Raw genomic sequence first — 19,603 nt, forward strand, 5'->3', positions numbered from 1 at the left:
AGGACAGTTGCTTTAAAAATTTTTATGGCCTGTGTTATCAGTAATTTTTAAATGAAAATACTGAAAGGATCTTGAGGGTGGCACTTTGGAGTGTGCATTGTGGCACACGGTTCCTGTAATGCTGTTTCTGCATGGCATTAAACTCAGAGCTAGTAAATTTATTCATCCCATCTCAATTATTACAGGATTTTTTCCTCAATGCTTAAACACTGGATTTTTTTTCTTTAAATGTAGATATGGGAGGAAATTGTGGATTTGAACGTGCCAAATTTACCCTGTTTCTCAACTGTAGCTGCATCACTTCTTTTAACACCCACCAATGCTTTCGCCTTCACAGTATTTGACAATCCAATTTCCCTAAAATACTTTCCTTAAAGTGTTAAGACAATCTTGGCTCTCTACTTATGGACAGTAAAAAAAACTTAATTTGTCCTGTTAGGCTTGATTTTATAGATAGGTCTCTTCTCACTGACTCTGTGAACGTAATACCTGTGCCTAACAAATAATTCTCTGGTTTTTGAGGTGGTCCATGTTAACTCGAGCATGTTGCTTTTGGTAAGGATTTCACTGGGAGATCCAGCTGCAAAGATTTGAAAACATTGCTTGGCAAAGCTAATGCGAGTGAGGAGTCTCCAGAAGCACTGGTTTCAAATGCAAATAATTCTCAAGCTGAAGGAATTATTGTAAATGTGCTGTTAACTAACAGACCGTGGGAGAGCTGCGGTGTCATTAACTCTTCCCGGAGGATTGCATGTTAATTTTTGCATGTTCACCCAACATTTCAAAACCCAACTTTTATGCAGCTGTGTTTTTTGCAACTAAATGGTCTTCTTGAAACAAATCTACTAACAAGAAAATGTTTTTACCAATTTATTTCTTAAATGTAGGTGAGGAAAACGCACATTGAGGTCACAGTACCCACCACGAATGGTGACCAGCCCCAGGTTTGTGCTAATAATTCAGTTAGGTTGCTCACGTTTTTTTTAAGGTTAAACAGTGAGGTTCAACACAGTTAAATGAACCAACAACTTTTTTTTTTTTTTTTATCACTGCCCAACACCAGCAGCCTGCAGAAAAAGAGGAAGAACTGATAAGAATGAGGAAGGTTAGCCATTTTACACTCTCACCAAACAAATTTGCCATATCATTCATGCATCTGTAACCTGTTTAAAAAGACAGTGCTCCAGTTTCTTCACGTGCTTTGGGTTGGGGTTTTGCTGTTGTTGTTTTTTTAAACTGCAACTATTAAATATTTTATTTTAAAATTAATAGCTTTTTGAACCATAGACAGTCCGATCGCTAAAATTCTGCATGTTGAATGTTCAAATGAAACCAACACTTGGTTTGATTTATAAAATTTGCCTTCTCTGTAACAAATTTAGTTAGAAACCAAACAAAACTGTATAGTGTGCACTCCAGGAAATGTAAAAAAATAAGTATAATGCTTTTTTTGTATGGATTAAGTAATAGGGGACATATCCGAGGTGGGAAAGGTGGTTAAGACATAGTTACGGTGCACATTGAGGCTTTGTAAGAGTTACACCAGGCAGTACAGCCTGGGGTGGGCGTGCATCACTAGCAGGAGTATGAAGTTGCGACTTCATGCAAGGCTGCCACAGAAAACCAGTAAATGTCTCGTTGTGGCGAGCGATATAAATGCGGGCAGAAGCCGCTGAACCCCGGGAGCTGTCTCTTTAAAGGACCCATTGCATCTCCCCATTCTCCATGAGCAAGAACCCCCCATTTCTCGGTGGTGGCCCCGCGGCCGGGTCCCCACCCCACCCCGGCACAGCGCTGCGCTCCCAACCTTGAGTTCACTTTTTTAATTTGCCAATTTGTCGATCCCGCAAGAACAACATTTTAATTTTTTGTGCTTTTCTTTTTTTTTTTCCTTTTTGTTTCCCCCTTTTCTTTCATTTTCACAGAAGAGATCAAAGAGGCTAGATGGTGAAAACATTTATATCAGGCATAGCAATTTAATGTTGGAGGTTTGTATGAACTTGAAGCTTTTTTCAGTTGCGTTTGCCTAGACCTTCTGCATCTGCGCTGAACTTTTTTCTTCTTCTTCTGCCACTGCCTTTGTTTTTGCATGCTCTTGCATGAAAGACCTTTTGGTTGTTTTTTTTTTTAAATACGCTTTTGCATGGTGACAGTAAACATGACGATGTGCAGGCATTCTTCCTTCTTCCTCTTCTTTCATTCTCTCATACTTACCCAAAATATATGATTGGCAAAGCTCAGGTCTGCTCTTGGACCAGCTGGGTGCTCACAGGGGCATGAATCGTAGCGGGGGGACTCATTCAGAAGTTTCTTCTTGCTTGAAATAAATTGTTCTCCTGGGGGAAAAGACAGTCTATGGAAATGCAAAGTTCAGGATAAGCTGCGGGTGAAATTGTCACCTCCGTGGCGTTCAGGCCACCACGATGTCCACGTTGCTTCAGACAGGAGCGAGTCCTCCTTCCAGACGTTGCTGCTGGCCTTGCAGCGTTGTAGTCCTCCTTCCACCACTCACTTGCCTTGCAGCATCTTAAACACTCCCCCGGGCCCCATCCTGCGTTGGTCCCACGTCCCCTTGGAGCTGACGTGGGGGCTCGATGGGCATGGGTGGCTTGCGAGTGGGCGAGAAGCCGTTTCATCTCTCCACGTACAGCTCTTCCCTTCGGCTTTGGGAGCCCTTTACACCTTCTTTTGCCCCAGCACGGTCTCAGAACAGACCATGCCAATCATATATTTTATTTTTTTTAATACACTGTGTTACGGAAGACGTTTTGTGGCTTCTGATACCCTGTTCCTGTGTTACGTGTTTCTTGCAGCACCAGCAGCTGGTAGGGTTTCCCTGTTGGTATCTCTTGCAAGTCAAGTGTACTAACTGCCTTCTCCTAATCTGAATTTTAAAAGTTTTGCAGCTTTTGGGTGGGTTTTTATTTTTTTATTTTTTTTAATTGTTTTTTGACTGCTACAACTTGGAGCTTTCAACCACGAGCGAAGGGTCTGCAGCACAATGGGCAGGGTTTGGCCGCCGCCGGAGCGCTGTGAAGACTGTGCCTGTCGCTTTCTTTCGCCCAACTCGAGCAGCTCCATCTCCCCAACCCCAAACGGAGCTTTTTCATTGCTTCTAACCCCCCTTTTTCCTGTTAGTGTGATACTTGGCTCTGACACCCTGCCCCTTCTCCAGCCCCTTCCCTCCCCGCTGCCCTCCCCACCAGTTCTGTTGCAGGTGCTCCAGCCCTCCCCTAGAACAGGGCTGACCCCAGCAGCTCACCCCCTTTATTCCTCTTATATTTTTTTTTTAATTCCATGCATTTGGCAGCTCAGATGTTTTTCCAGCAGACCTCACCCTCCCGAAGCTACCGCTTGATTTTTATTGAAAGCTGTTTTAACCCTCCGTGCTCGATCACCTGCGCTCCGTGTCCTTACAAAAAGGGCAAAACAGGAGGAAAAGCCTTTAACGCTCGGCGAGCTCCTTCCTCCAGATGCTTTCGAGGCCTGTTGTGGCCCCACGGAGTTCCTCGTGGCTTTAGCTTCTCTGCAAACCCTCCCAGGACCAGCTCTTGCGCAGTGGTGGACAGCCAAGGTGGTCTTTCTCTCTTCTCTAAACCAGGAGAAGCTGTAGGGCTCCTGGACCCAGGCAGGGCTTTACCCTGGAGTCCTCAGCAGCCTTATTTGTGCTTTTTTTTTTTTTTCTAACTAGCAGGCACTTGCCTTGTGCTTTCATCCAGGACAGATGCCAAAACTCGTCTTTTTTCCCCCCAGACCCATGCCAAAAAGAGCAAATGTGGTTAATGAGGCATTTGGGGCTGTAGCCCTGCGGTGGCGTGTCCTGGGTGAGCTGCAGGGATGGAGATGTTGGAGGGGGAACTCTCCTTTAGGGATGCATTTGCTCTCCCATCTTCTAAAATCGATGGGTCGAGTACCAACTAAAAGCACAAACCCAGTGAAATTCCCCAGTGATGCTTTTACTGACCTTCATTTCCCCCTTTCTAACGAGCGAGGCTTGCTGCTTTTTGGCACCGTCCAGAGAAGTTGTTGTTTGGCTTAAGCCTCTTTTACGCAAAAGCTTTGTTTGCAACAAACTCTTGTTTCGCTTGCAAGGAAAAGCTTTTTTTAAACAAGTTGAAAAGAGCTGACTGGCCTTGAAGTCTGTGTCTTTATGCTGTAAACTGGCATCACAGAGTAGAAATCTGGTTTTTTTCCAGATGAAGAATTTTAGCAGCAGTTTCTTGATTCATCTGGCATAAAGTAAATTCTCAGTTTGATTTCATAGACTCATTCAATCACAGACTGGTTTTGGTTGGAAGGGACCTTAAAGATCATCTAGTTCCAACCCCCCTGCCACGGGCAGGGACACCTTCCACCAGACCAGGTTGCTCCAAGCCCCATCCAACCTGGCCTTGAACACTGCCAGGGAGGGGGCATTTGAGAGGGCTGTCAGCTCCTCTTCATTTCAGAAGTCTAAAACCTCCTGTGGTAGCTCCTGGAGGGATGAGATGAGAGAGGGGAAAAAAAGTGATGGGGAATTCTGGGACCAAAGATAATTCCTGGTAGGATGAAAGAGAAATAGGTATGAAGAGAAGAAATAAAATTGAGGAAAATATTTTCTTAAACGTTAACTGCATTTATAACCTTGAATATTCAGGCTAGCAGAGGGCAAAGAAAGCAACCCCACCCAATTTAAAGGCAGTAAATTAACTAACCCAAACAAACGTATTATTACAATTTTTAAAAATCCCATCTGGGGAAGACCCATGGGATGACCCTCGGCTTTGGGGTAGCTTGAGGTGAACCATTGGCACATCCCGCTCCTGGAGGAGACCCCGCTCCGTGCCGGCAGCAGTTTATCCTGATTAATACAGGAGGAAAGAGGAGAGAGGACGTTCCCTTTGTGTGTTTGCGGTGTGAGCGCGACCGATGGAAGTCGGCCCCAGCTCTGCTGAGCGCAGCTTTGCTATGCGGCAGCGTAGGCGATCGCAGGTGTCACCTCCGTTCCTCTTCATTTATCCTGTCCTTTTACTAATAGGATCTAGATAAAACTCAAGAAGAAATCAAGAAGCATCACGCCAACATCAGCGAGTTGAAGAAGAACTTTATGGAGTCCGTCCCGGAGCCTCGGCCGAGTGAATGGGACAAACGCTTGTCCGCTCACTCCCCTTTCCGAACCCTCAACGTCAACGGGCAGATCCCCACGGGAGCGGATGGAGTGAGTACCTGGGCGGCGTGCGGGTGTTAGTGCACTGCACGGGAGCGTGTGACGTCCAAGGGGCAGCTTTGCGACCTAGGGTTGAGCCTCAGCTCCCCTTAGTTTTTTGGTTCTGTTGAATTTTAATCGTTCATATTGACTTTTAACGTGGATAATGGTCTCTGAGAGAATTGAGGCTTAGTTGTAGTATCATAAAAATGTGACTTTTTTTTTTTTTTTGGTAGAAAAGAACGTAGGAATTCTTCATCTGGTTTTGATGCTACTTTTCCTAGCGTTGCTTTCATCCGTGATGCTAGAGTATGCTTTACATGGCTTTTTTTGGGACTGGCCTATTCCTGGTGCCAGGGAATAGGTCTCCCCAAAATATGGGGGGAAAAAAACCCCAAATCCCAAACCCCTAAATTGAATGGAATTATTTCAGAGACAACATTACAGGTAACCCAGTGGAGAAGCACTAGGATGCTCTCAATTTTCAAAAGTCACTTGATTCTCCAGTTAATCCAGTATGTCACTGGGTTTAGCCTTGCAGTAGGATCTGCAGGTGCTGATCTGCTGTGGAGGCTTCAAGAAGACTCCTCGGGTGGCTACAGCAGGGCTGTTCGTACGCGATGGAGATCTTTCTCCTTACAGGAACAGTGTGTGTTAGTAGCCATACACATTCACAGTCTCCCTGCTAATGTCCTTAAAAAGTAATTTTTCAAAGAAACCGAGTTGCAGCAGCAGAGATCTGGCTGCCAACTAGTTTCTTCTTGGATAACAAACAGCTTCTCTGTTTAATATTGGTGTTACCTAGCTCAGATTTGGAGCTTGTGAGGAAAACTGGAGTTAGAGCCCGTGGTAATCAATCTCTTAAATAATAAATGTGATTTTTCATTACAACTGAAAAATTGCATCCTGGCTGCAGTGGCGGCAGTCGTAGACTCGCTCCTGGTTTAAGGCCAGCTTCTCCCCTTCCTGCCCACAGCGCTGCAGATGAACTTGCATTTCATCTTCAAACCGTTGCAAGGGAGATGCTTCTTAAACAGAAATAATCTGGCGGTGGAGGGAGGGTTTTCGTAACAGCTACAAAGGGTTTTAACAGCCAAGTTTACTACAGCCTCCTCAAAGCACAGAGAAAAGCTGTGACACTTATGGGGCTTTTTTCCCCCCGCTAGAAAAACAAAACCCCCAAAATAAGCTAATGAGGGTTGATTGTTATCCTTGGAATTAGCTTCTTTAACACATGGATGGAGTTTCCTCTTTGGTTGCTGAGTCTCGGTGTAAATTCTGCAGGAATTTGGGCAGCAGAGCGATGCAGAGCTCTGCCCACGGTGCCACGTGGTTTGTGGGATAGAGCAGGGGCTCTCAAGCTCCACAACTGCAGTTCAAGAATGATATTCGTGGTTGTTATGAAGAATTTCTTGCATGGTGGCTGCATTGTGAGGTCTTGGGGGGGCTGCTGTTCACGGTAACTGGATGCTGTGGGCTTTCCCCATCTAAGGCTGCAGTGGTCCACAGCGACGTGAGGGTTGGTGTCAGCCCTGGATTTGCATTTCTGGAAATTCCCTCTTAATCTGATCCTCTTTGAAGTGGTCTTGCTCTGAAGTGAAGGTGGACACGTTTCAAGCACTGGAACAGGCTGCCCAGGGCAGTGGTGGAGTCCCCATCCCTGGAGGGATTTAAAAGCCGTGTAGATGTGGTGCTGAGGGACATGGGTTAGTGGTCGCCTTGGCAGTGCTGGGTTAACGGTTGGGCTCGATGATCTTAAAGGTCCTTTCAAACCAAAACAATTCTGTGATTCTGTGCTGTGAACTTCCAGAAATGCATCTTTGAGAGGCACCTACCAGGGAGGGTGTTTTCCTTCACCTGCATGTGTTCAGGGATGGTAAATGATGATGCAAAGCAATCCTGTTTCTCCTGCTCGTGGTGGCATCTTCACCCTGCTGTAGTGGCCAAAGGGTATTCTGCCAGGGGCTGTTTTTTTGCTGTTCCTATATGTTTTATTTCAAGACAACTGAACCTTAACACGCTTTATGTGTCCAGGTCAAGAAAATCACTGTCCTATCTTCTGAGAGACAGGTTGGTGGCCTTGAGGTAAAGCTGCTGTTCTGATATGTGCTTCTGAACCAGACTTTTGCTATTGCAATGGCACCAAGCAAAAACTCAACAGCAGCTGCTGGATAACATTTTTTTTTTCTTTTGGCTACATGAAGTAGTTCCATAACTCACACCGAGAAGACTTTGGCACTGCTGCAGCTTTTGCAGCTTTCAATTTTGCTTATTTTGGTGCATGGCTGGTTCGAAAAAGCTGCATGAAAAATATAACCGTGTTATTCGGAGAGAAAAGCAATGATGAAAGTTTAACTGTACCCTGTTCTTTTTATGTTGTCTTTCTTTCCGTTTTTTTGTTTTAATGATCATGTTACTCTTGCATTTTATATTTTCTTTTGCTGCCCAGTCTCCCAGCTACTTTCTCCCCAATACTCATCACTTGGGGGTGTGCAAAGAACCGGTCCCAAAATGCCGCCCTGATCAAAGGAGGCTAGCTCAACTGAGAGAGCTCAGAGCCAAGTTTTTCCTCTCCTAGGTGCACTTGGGTTTGACCAGGTCTGGCAAACTAAAAGGGGATGGAGAATTACTGAACAGCAACATTTCCCACGATCTTTACGTTCTTCAACGAAAGCGCTAGAGCCCTTGCATGATCCTACGTGATGATTTGCTCATTCTGGGTTGGTTTTTTTTTTTCCACCTTCTTTAGACTCCAGAAACAAAAGTGCTAAAATGCGGAGCAAAATTTAAGGAGTTTGCAACGCTCCTGCTGCCATCCTGCCTGCTCCACGCTCGGGATTTCTAAGATGTAACAATTTTTCACTTGTTCCAGTAGAATTTTCAAAAAAATCACAATTTTGATACTGTCGTGAGAACTTTGACAAAGCATTTTGTATCTGCGCTGCAGTTGGATGTTCAAGGATATTGAACAAACGCTGTTTTTTAAGGGCGCTGTAGAATAGGAAGCTGTTGGAGACCACGTTTTGTACTGCGCCATTTCTGTTTCTAATGCCTCAAACTTTTTTCTCAACCATTCTGACTCCAAAACGCCTCAGTAGGTTTAGAGCGTACGCTTTTCTGGGAGGGCAGGCGCAAAACACACGTGATCCTGGTCCAGAGGTTGGTGACAAAACAGGCGTGATCCTGATCCAGGTGTTCATGAGCTCTGCAGAGAGGACTAGATCTTGTAGCTCTAAGGTTGGTGTGACCCAAGCCACCAGCGGCTCTGCTCTCCGGGGCAGGTTATTTTTACGTTGAGAGGAACGCCGTCCTAACGCTTTGCACACCTCCAAGTATCATTTTGGGCACTTTCCATCTGTCATTTTTGTTCATCTCTCTCTGTCTTTCTTGATCTCCTACCACGAAAGCAGACACAGGAACGTCCTCTGTTAGTACAGGATGAAGACAAACTAAAAAAGCAGGAGATACCTACTGAGACAGCCTTTCCCCGGCAAGCAAGTGAAGAAACTCTTCCAAAGGTTTCTATTCCAATTCCTGAAGAGCAGAAATCACTCAAAAAGTGTCAGCTGTACTCTAGCATTTTTCCTTCTCCACGTGTTCCCTTTATGATGTCCTTTCTCCTGGTCGTAGCACTGACTGTTTGGTGGCTGCTCTTTCTCTGAGTGGCAACAGGGTCATGTTGAAACCTCAAGACCAAAGCTCCTGAATTTCTTGGCCGTAGCCTCTGCTGCATCTTCCTTGTCCTGATCTTTGAGCTCTGTAGTTCGCTGTCCCGGAGAGGGACCACCTCCGCGACCGTCGTGTTAATCCTGCTGTGTGTCGTTGTGTAGCTGTGATCCGGGACCTGGCAGGAGTGGTCATGGATTGCCAGGTCCATTCTGAAGTTTCCTACTGTGCAAAAAGCAAAATTCTCTGAACCGTGTTCCCGATTGCTGTAAGAGGGCAGACGGGGAGTGTAAATACGTAGGAGGAGACGTTCGCTTCTTCAGCCCCTGTAGCCTTCACGTAGGAATTGCTGAAGACTTGCTTTTAAGCTTGTTGTTTGTTCACAAGCCGGAGAACATTTGATACTGATCCAAAAGAGGCTTTACAGCAATCTGCTGAATCTAATCCATAACCACTCCCTTTCTAGGAAACTAAGATTGGCATTTGAATAAAAAGTGTTGATTATCAATGCTGCTGTTGGTGTTAACATAGAGACAGGGACAGGCAGCTTTTCATTTTGCTTTGCTTTTGCAAAGCGTCGCAGCTTCCCTCTCGCACCCTGATTCTCATTTCCAAGAAGATACATGGTGTTATAGGAGAAAACCCATCGCGAGGAAATATTTATTGTAAACATAGATTAATCATTTTTCTGAATCTGGTGGTCTTGGTGCACTTCAGATGTGTTTTATTTAATTTGTGTTGAACTAACTGCCGCATGTTTGCTTAGGTCGCAGGGATGGAGTAACCTGCTCTTAGGTACGTCTCCTCTGTTAGCATGTTGACTTTACCACATCAGGACACACTTCTAATGTCGAAGCCATCGCTTGTTTTGACTTCTCTTAACAAAACCGTTGCATGCCGCTTGTTGTTTATTGCCTACAACGGTAAATGTCTGGATGATGCTCACGTTTATCCGAGTGACCCTGGTTGAGCTGCGTGTGCTCCAAGGCGAGTTGCCCACCTGGGCTGAGCAGAACTGGTCTGCGAGCTGGAGGGAAGATGGGACTTTGTGTCTAAGGGGTTTCTTTTCTGTATATAATAATTATGGGACTGAGCTGAGCCAATGGCTTCTCCTTTCGGTAGTAATGTGCTTTCTGTTGCTTTCTCTGGAGGATTGGTATAGACACAGTTACTCCTGAGAACAGCCACCGGTGCCAGCGGGGTTGGCAGCTGCTCCAGCAGCACAGAAGAGAAAGGAGTAGACCTTAATTACAGGGACTAAAATGTGTGAATATATATAAATACATGTATTTATAACCCTTTATAGATCTATGTCTGTGTGAACAGTGCTATGTAGGAAGCTAGCAGATAAGCTTGCAGGAAAAAGACATAAGGCAAATACGGCGTGTGCTGTCCGATCTGAAGGGCCGTGGTGTGTCACGGACCACTTGAGCCGCCTCTCTCTTACTCTCAGCGTACAGGTTGAGGCTCTCTAAATGCTGTCTCAGAAACTTTGGTTGCTAGCGAAACCCTTCGTTTTAATCTCGCAGGAATCCTTCCGATTACTCTTGTAACCTGTTCCGATTAGTTCACCGGTTTGTGCCTTTAGGACTTTGTTTTGTGACGATGCTGATCTTTCATCGGAAAGTACTCTTCCCTTTTTAATACACTGCCTTTAATACAGAGTCTTCCTCTTCCAGTGGTTGGAACTGTAGAAGTCACTGGGTTGTTGTACAGACGTACCGTGGTGCGAAGGAGAGCTGTGCACAGGCAGCGGAGGGTTGGTGCTGCTCGGTGGGCTGCGGCCCAGGAGCCCGCCTTCGAACGCACTTGACCTCCGTCGAGCTCGGCGTGAAGTTTAGGAAGAGTATCTGGAGAAGGTTGGCCCTGGAGAGGAGAGGTGGTAGAGGTGGGGGAAGGATGCTGAGGTGCCACGTGCTGTGCAGAAGATGCAGGGTGGAGGAAGGCTGGGGGGATGCTTCTGGCTGGGATTCCCTGTCTGAATCTCCTCCCCAAAATTGGAACAGGCATGATGAAAAACAGGGACTGTTCGTTCTCCCCAGCCTGCCGTGGAGGGCGAAGGGACAGGAGCTGTTTGGGTCTCTCTCTGTCCATTTTCCATCCATATTTCCTGGAGAAGAGCAGCTTAAACACACACCCACTTCTTTTCAAAAGCCGTTGCTCGGGCTGGCTGCCGTGCTGCTGCTTTGGGCACTGTTGAGGTTCCTGCATACTGTCCTTCTGAACCCACCCCAAGTACTTTGAAGCCATAGCAGTGGCTTTTGCAAAGCCCTGGTTTCTGTAGCTCTATCTACCGTTTCCAAAGGACCTGAAGTCTAAAAGTCTTTGCCCAGAGCAATGTCTTAGAATCATAGAATGGTTTGGGTTGGAAGGGACCTTAAAGACCATCTAGTTCCACCCCCCTGCCATGGGCAGGGACACCTTCCACCAGACCAGGTTGCTCCAAGCCCCATCCAGCCTGGCCTTGAACACTGCCAGGGAGGGGGCAGCCACAGCTGCTCTGGGCAACCTGGGCCAGGGTCTCACCACCCTCACAGGAAAGAATTTCTTCCTAATATCTCATCCAAATCTCCCCTCTTTCAGTTTAAAACTGTTTCCCCTTGTCCTATCACTACTTGCCCTTGTAAAGGTCACTATGTCTTAACATAGTGCTCAGGGTATCTTATCCCAGAGTGATGAGAGATGCACTCGGTTGGTCACTTCAGAACTCAGTTCTTCAAATTCTTAATTAAAACGGTCTCTCTCTTGCTTTGTCTTTTTCTAATCTTCAGATAAGGCTGGTTATCATCAGCAAAAAAACCTTAGGAACTTTAATGCTCAGGAACATTTTTGGGATTTATATAACAATTATCACTGCAGAGTATAAATAAACTGAACAAATGCTTTATATTTCTATGGCAGTTTAGAGAGCAGTTATCTGTATTCACCCGAGTGGATATGATGTCTTCTGACAGAGAAAGCCCGTAGCTTATCAGGAGCAGAAGCCTCCTCCGTTCGACGCCGCAGCGATGTGCCCGCTGTGCTCCAGCCCCTTTGCCGGTCGCTCCTCTGCTTTTTTTTCCCCCATTTGCTTGTAAAGCAAAGGGTGTTACAGACATGCCCCGTGCCGATCCATGTAAGATCTCCTTCCTGCACATGATACATCTCGTTCCTGCACGTTACGTATCTCGTACATGTCGGGGCTGTGCTGGTTGATTCCTGGTTTCACCCTTTTCCCTTGATGTCTGTGCAGGATGCGGTGCTCAGAGAAGAGATGTTGGGGTGCCTGCTGGCGTACCCATGCACACGGAGGGTTGGTTTGCTCTAGCTTTGTTGAAGGGTTGAGGTCTGTTAAAGAAAATTGGCAGAGTCCGGGTCTCTAGGTTTCCTGATTCCTTATTGAAGCAACTCAGAGTTGGACCAGCACCGCAGTGAATGGTCCCTGACTCAAACTCACTCTCAGTTTATATAGATATAGAAACTAATAAGTAATTAATCACAAACTTCTCAGGAACTTCTGTTAAAATTCCACTAACTATTTCATTTCCTCTTTCTTCATTTGTCAAGAGTCCACAAAAGTCCATTCTTCATTGGTCAGCTGATTTTTATCTTCTGGTTCCACTCTGACTCCGGTCAACACCCCATCCTTGATGTTCTTGCTGTGATAGGTGTCCCGTCTTGATCCAGGTTGACCAGAGTCTGGTTTCCACTGCCAACGTCTCTTAAATATTAACCTAAAATACCTAAAGTCTATTTAGAACCTTATTTCTAAGTATTCTATATTCTTTTAAGGTCAAAAAGGTTAAGCATTCATCCTTTTTACTAAAATCATCAGAAATTAGTACTTGTAGGCCTACTTCTGCTTAGCTACTCATTAAGCTTGACTGATGGTTGGTTCAGTCATAGGTCAGGATTATACAAAGGAGCTTTAAGAACAATGTTCATGGATTGTGAAAAGGCACCTGTGTTTATTCAGATAGACTTATATTAATTATTCTATTTTTAATTCTATTCCATCTCTTGATTCTTATTAGCTTAATTCATGAGAACTTCTACAACAATTATGTGAAAATTCCTACAACAGGTCTCAGGGTTTTCCGAAAGGAACCAACACTTGTACTTCGCTCCCTTTTTTTCCTCAGGAACAAATTTTGCTGCAAAGCACCAGCAGCCCCCCGGCCACCTGCCCCGACACCGTCGCTGACCCCGAGCGGTGGTGGCATTAATGCCCCTGTTCACACGTGGCCGGTGCGATGCCAGTCTGTGAGCGATGGAGAACTGAACTATCCCCTCCAAAGGGAAGCTGGGGATGTCCGCAGCACGTAACCTCATCCAGGTTGGCGTGAGAAATCCTGATTTTTTTTTTTTTTTTTCCTATGTGACCTGCTGCAGAAAATGACATTTCAGTGACTCTGGCACGCCGGTGCCGTAGCTATAATAAGCCTACCAGCAGTTTTGATGTTAATTAGACTTTCCCAGTGTTTTGTGGTGTGGCCACTCAGCTCTTTGGTGCTCACGTGTGGGATGCAGTTAGCGGCCATCGAGGCTTCAGCATTTTCCATCAGGATGCTGGTGGTTGGCTCTGCACTCACTTGGTGAATCTTCTTATCCTGATACCGGCTCTTCTGAACGCCAGATAAAACACAGAATAGCTTCTTGTGCTTTCATGCTTTGCGAAGAGGTGGGCATTAGTATTTTGAAGCAGCTGGTGTGCCAGAGCCTGTTGCTTGAAACTCGGGTTCAGCTCTAAGGCTGCATTCGGTATCGGGCTCTGTATGTGATCCTCAGTGATACTCGAGGTGTGCGTTACTGTGAAGGAACATCCCTTTTTTCTTTTCTGTTATTAAAAGGGAACAGAGAAATGAGGATATTGGCTGCATCTCCTGCCATGTGCTGCTTTGCCCCGCGGGTCAATAGAAGATGAACTCTCCATGGGCAGGTCAGGTTAGGGCACGGAGTGAAGCTGGGACCAGCTCCCCTCCCTTGGAGTTTGTGCCGTAACTAGTGATGACCCTAAAGAGTAGGTGTTCAATACTTATCTCCTGTCCTGAAATAATGAGGAGAGGTGGATTTCCTCGGCGTGGCACCAAAGGAGTAGTTCGTGTTTGTAGGAATGAGGTTGGGCTGGCCTTGCTGCGTCCATATCTTGAGGCTCCTCAGGAAGGTTGTGGGCAAAGTGTCTTTTACTTCATGTAAAGGTCAGTAATTTGTCACTCTGAGAATTATTCCACTAATTTATTGGGTTTTCTTTTTTCCTGGACATGAGTTGATGGTGCCTGTTCTGACCTACAGAATGAGGTGGGATGCTTTCTGGAAAAATGTGGCCCAAAGAAGGGTTATGGATTCATTTAGAAACTCTTTGGTCTGTACTTACTAGTGGGCGATGTGGGAGAACCCGACAGTGGTTGTTTCTCTCATGTCCCTGTTTGCATCTGTCTTGGTTTGTGAAGCTGGAGGGAAGGACGAGCCTTGGGTTGTGCCACTTTGGCATCTTCTAGCAGTGGTACACGGTCGTGTTGGATCAGTTTGTGGGGACTAAAAACACTTTCTTTTTTACCTAAAATGCTCTCTTTTGGAACACTTTTTTGGTTTTGTATTTTTTCTCAGATTTTTCTTTGTAAATATGTACATTTATCATTAATAAATGTTATTGCAAATCAGATTCTTCTTTCCACTGCTTATTAACAATGAAAGCGTATACGACCTGTGTTAACGACTTCCTTGGACTAACCCTCAGTGTTGCTTTCTCAAACCAGGAGCCATCAGACCCCAGGTCATTCCCGGTTGCATTCAGGGGGTTGGGTCCACGCTCTGGTGTGGGTTTCATGCTCCTGGGGAGAAGGGGACACGCAAGGCTGCGGCTGTGAGCGATGCATCCCCAACTGGGCAGAATAATTCGATTGAGGATTAAATCCGGCTTCGTTTAAGAAAGGCTTTGTTTGCAGAGGGGGTCGAAAGGTTCAGCCCCTACCAAATACTTAATGTAACACTAACACCTTCTCCCTCTGTGCTTCGGAGAGTGAATGGTAGGAAAAACAGCTGCAGAAAGTTATCCCAAGAGCAGAAGCGTCGCAGGTTCTGCGTGATGCAGCTGCGAGAGCCTCTGCCCCGCACGTTGTGTTAATTTGAGGATAAAAATGCTCCTTTCTGGTTTTGTAAGCGAAGAAACCACGTTCCTAATTAACCATGGTAATACAACGCAGACCTCTGGTTGGGTTTTAGCTGGTTGAAGCTGCCCGAGGTTGTGTCTAGAGGCTGTATCAAGGATCAGTCTTAATTTTAACTCGAACTTTCCTTCTGTGAGATTATTCTGGATAAACTTTGGCTCGTTCTGTGCAGTCACGAACGATCAGAGGAAAGTGAACCTGGCTGCGGCGGAGCAGCCCGAGGCTTGTGCTGCTGCTCTCCTGGATGAGCCTGGTGTCAGCACGGAGCTGTAACTCAAGTTATGAAGCAGCACAAACTCGATGTCAGTTATAAACCCGCTCTTTCCACTTGCTGCTTCTACACTAAACCTGAGGCAATGTTTGCAATGCCACTAGCAGCTTTTTCTCTGCAGAGGGGATTTGGGATAAGAAGTGCACAGTGTTGTACCCCCATCCAAGGGTACCTGCCCCACAAAAGGGATGGGAAGGGGATCAGGGTGGATGGGGAGAGGAAATCCTTCCGGAATTGTATTGCTCAGCGACCTTATTTTAAATACTTAAGTCTTGATCTTGAGGTTGTTTCATGTTGCAAAGTAGCTGATGAGGTGGATTGGAGGTGGCGGCTGTGTATCGTGGAATATCTTGGGCATCTTGTTCATGACAGCAAGTTAATCCTTTTAACCTTGTAGCATGCTGTGTGTTTTCTAGCCTTACTTTTAACTTGGGTCAAATTCTCTTTTATCCTGTTGTCTGACTCGTCTGGTCAGGATGTTGTGATCAGATCAATGGCAATTAAAAAAATCAGCCCCAAAATGCAAATCCATAGGTAATGGCCATCGTTTTCAAATGCCAGGGTTTCTTGAATGGCTTCTAAACTTTCTAACTTCTGTCTTCAAGGCAAGGCAGTCCTCTAAGGCATGGCAGGTATTGTAAAATAAGGATCTCTTGGGTTTTGCTTTTATAATACTTTTTTACTCAAGTGCTTTGACAGCTGTGAGCTTGAGCATCGTTTGATCTGGGAGCTCTCACTGGTGAGTGTCATCTCTTGCAACGTCATCTACTTGCGCATCTGTAGACGGTCACACCGAGCCTGTTTTAGCTTCTGTGGGTGCTTGTTCGGGGATAACCTAATAACACGCGCCAGCGCGAACCGCTGCAGTGCCGTGCTGAACGAGGAGGGGACTGGGAACTACTAATTAGCCAGAATTTATAGCATTTAATGTGGAGGCTGTAGGGAGTTAGCGTGCACTGTAATTTCATGGTTTTATCAATTTTTATCTTTTGGGAATTGGCAGGTTGACATCATTTTAGTGCTCCTTAAGTTTCCTATGACTATATCCTGATCCAAAATAGCAGGGTCTTGAAAAAATACAGGCAAACAAATTTATACAAAGCCACTTTTTAAGAAGAATAAATCCTTTCGGTCGTTGTTATCAGCCGTGCAATTAAGCCTGTTATTAATTTATCCCCAGTCTGAATGATTGTGTGTCACTTTTTACACCGTAACGCTTCGATTAAGCTGTGTCCTCAGTATTTGTCAGCATCAGGGGCACAAAGATGTGTCTTTAGCGGGGTAATTTTTAATCTCATTCATGTCTGGTTCGATTTGTTTCTTCTGGGGCACTGCATCCTGTCCCATATTTTCTTTACACTGCGTATGGCTCGTGCGACTGGTCTGCTTCGTGTTTGCTTTAGGCATCGTCCCTGGGTTGGGTTTGCGGCTCTGGAAATGAGGAGTTTGCAGCCCAGGCACTCCCAGGTTTCATGGGTCTCAAGGAGAACTTGGAAATCTGTAAATCTGAGCCCTAAAAATAGGAATGCTTTTGCGTTTGCGAATGAAATCTTGATAAGATCAGAATTTGTAACATGTTCAAATTCCTAGTTGTTTTTTTTTGTATAAAAAGATAATATTTTCTAGCCTACGTGCAAACTGCGTTTTTAAATATAGGAACAAACATAGTTGTATTTAAAAAAAAAATGTGTAAATAAATAATTGTAAACAGAAACAAATACCTTTCAATTAGTCTATCTTCTTACCACCAGAAAAAAGTGCTTCTGATCAGCTGATCTTATCAAGATTTCATTCGGTCTTTATAGCTTGCACATTTATTGCCCCACTTGGCTCTACGGACGACCAGTATACGTACGCCATAGGCTTCATTTAAGCTTTTCCCTTCCTTTATGCTTTTACCATGCTTCCAAAATGCAAATTATTTTTCTGTCTCCGAAAGGGGAGCTGGGAAGTTGTTTTGGGTGGATACAAAGGTTTGTCTCTTAAATAGATCTGCATTTGTGTAGCTGCTTAATCTGCTTTGTTTTATCTGTGGGTTTTGTTCTTCCTCCTGGTTGAAATAGTGCCCCAGATGGTATTTAAGGAAATCTTACTCCTAAGGCATTTTCCATTAAACTCTAGAAGATGTTCTGCCTCTTCTTGAGTTCCCATGATTAATTTGCAAGATTTAGTGTATATAATTAAGTAGACCCATATATTGGCAGTATATAAATCCAGGTTTTAAAGCAAGATGAAGACATGGGCGTTGAGAGCTGCTAACCTCTGTTCCTGTTCTGTTTTGTGAAATATTGCAGTGTAGTATCTTGCGTTAGGCAAAACGAGGGTGGGATCTGGATATACCTTTGGAGGAGCACATATGGAAGAGGTTTTCGATCAGAAATAACACTTCCCTGTGTGTGTGGTCTGACCTGATCATCGCGGTGCTGATCCCTGACCCTTCACTCCTATTAAATGCATTTTCCTAAGCAATATCCCAAGAACTTAAGAGAAGCCCCAGAGGCTGGAAATCCTAATGGATAGAAATCTTTGAGGTGATCTTATCTGCAACATAAAGAAGCAGGGAACTGAAAAATACCCGGGAGGAATGGTGGAAGAGTCATTTGTTGAAATGATACTAAAATAAGCATCTATTTGTTCCTACATAAAGCAGCTCCTCTTCTTAACGTACTATTGAGCTGTGCCATTAGATGAGGTCAAGCAAGGTGAAAGCCTCTCGTCTATGGAAAATGCTTTGTACCCGGGAACCCCCAGGCTTCAGACTTCACTTTTTAAGCACAAATTACCATTTTTTTTGGTTGCCCAAAGAATCTTCTTAACAGAAAGTGAGGCAACAGTTTCTGTTCACCTTAATACCACCACCAGAATTGGAATAACAGTTGACAGCAATGCACTTGCCGTACGTTTATGAAAATTTAATCGCTGTTTTTGGACATAGAGATATGTGGCTATTTCTTACCAGAAACCAACCATGAGGTTAATTATTGAGATGAAATAGTAACGGCATTGATTAAGCAGCATCCCTCTGGGTTTTCCCTCCTTGTTCCCTGCTGCTGCGTGATGTGACAACTTCGCTATGTGTAAAATTGTAGGTGCCCGTAACCGTTTGTTCTGCCCTTCCTTGAAGGCAACTTTCCATGTCAATTGGGAAAAACAATTTCAATTGAAGAAACACAATTTCTGGCACGGGGCAGGACCGTAGCCGTCATTCCCTGCTGCTTCTCTGTGCGTATGAAATACTCATCGCTCGGGCATTTGGGCAAAGAGCTGATTACTTTTTGCTAAAGCTTTCTGTCTTGTCCATGTTTTAACTCTTCTCTTCTGTCCCTGCTTCCCTCCTGGCTAGAGGGCTCGTGAGAAGACCTAGTTGAGACGTTGCTAACGAGCTGAACGGAGAGCAGGATAGCACCAGCCTTAGTTAAACCCTCCGCCTTGGCACGCTCTTCCCAAATACCTCGGGTGCTCTCGCGTGCTTCTTGGAGGGCTGAGTTGCTTCATTACGTCTCTTCTCTCCCATGCACCATCACAAATACCGATGATGTTGGACCTTCAGGAGGTTCAGCTGCCACAGAGGTTTCCGTGCACCAGCTGCTTTTGGGATAAAGTATGTTACAGATATTTCGATAGTCCCAGATAAATGGTCTGAGTGCAGCTTGTTGAGCAGTCGGGCGAACCGCACGCTCAGTGGCGATGGGGTCAGCACCCAGGAACATCTGGCTTTGCAGTTTAAAGCCACGTTTCTTTATTCCTCAGCTGAAAAGTTTTGTGCTAAGTCGTGCGAGTTAATCGAACTGGTTTGTCTAGAAGAAATAATGCAAATTCTTTCAGATGACCAAACTGCATCGTCAATTCGGGAGCCTCTCGGTCATTGAAGCGATTGATTTCAATACTAACTTGTAGATATTCTTACAATAATTTTATCAATGCCATCATGCCAAGTCTGCGTTAGTTATCCTGGAGACTGCAACAGCAAAGAGGGTGCCCAGAGGTGTATGTGTGTTCCCAGGGGCAAGGAAAAGAGCAAGGCACTTTTTGTCATACACGCTAATTCTGGCCTTATTCTCTTTACCTCCACGTGCAAATTAAAGCCCAGCGTGAAATATTTCAAGGAGTTAAAAGCCGAATCGGGGTATGGTTTTGGTGTGGTTGGTGGGTTTTGTTGCACGTGTGAATTTTGGCTGTGCCCAAGTCCCCGCTTGCTACACTGAAATTATTCCTGGTTCCAAACTGGGCAAAGAGCGTTAAGTGATGGTTCTGCCTTTGGGTGCGGAGAGGTGTTTTAATATTAATTCCTTAAACTTTAGGAGAGTGGGTTATTAATGTAGCAGGAAGGCCGTG

The 19,603-nt window shown here is 45.1% G+C and overlaps 1 protein-coding gene across 19 annotated transcripts in view; it reads left to right on the plus strand.

Annotated features, from left to right (window-relative positions):
• Nucleotides 1-19,603, plus strand: part of EPB41 (erythrocyte membrane protein band 4.1) — a 97,739-nt gene that overhangs the window by 68,194 nt on the left and 9,942 nt on the right. For 7 of the 19 annotated variants that reach the window (XM_068417836.1, XM_068417820.1, XM_068417837.1 and 4 more), the window contains 5 exons: nucleotides 888-944; nucleotides 1,064-1,105; nucleotides 1,926-1,988; nucleotides 5,018-5,197; nucleotides 7,220-7,255. In XM_068417836.1, the coding sequence (XP_068273937.1) occupies nucleotides 888-944; nucleotides 1,064-1,105; nucleotides 1,926-1,988; nucleotides 5,018-5,197; nucleotides 7,220-7,255 (378 nt within the window). The remainder of the gene's footprint in view (nucleotides 1-887; nucleotides 945-1,063; nucleotides 1,106-1,925; nucleotides 1,989-5,017; nucleotides 5,198-7,219; nucleotides 7,256-19,603) is intronic. The other 12 variants (XM_068417822.1, XM_068417830.1, XM_068417823.1 and 9 more) reach the window with 8 other exon arrangements.

Source organism: Nyctibius grandis, chromosome 24 (assembly GCF_013368605.1).
Source record: "Nyctibius grandis isolate bNycGra1 chromosome 24, bNycGra1.pri, whole genome shotgun sequence".
NCBI lineage: Eukaryota > Metazoa > Chordata > Aves > Nyctibiiformes > Nyctibiidae > Nyctibius > Nyctibius grandis.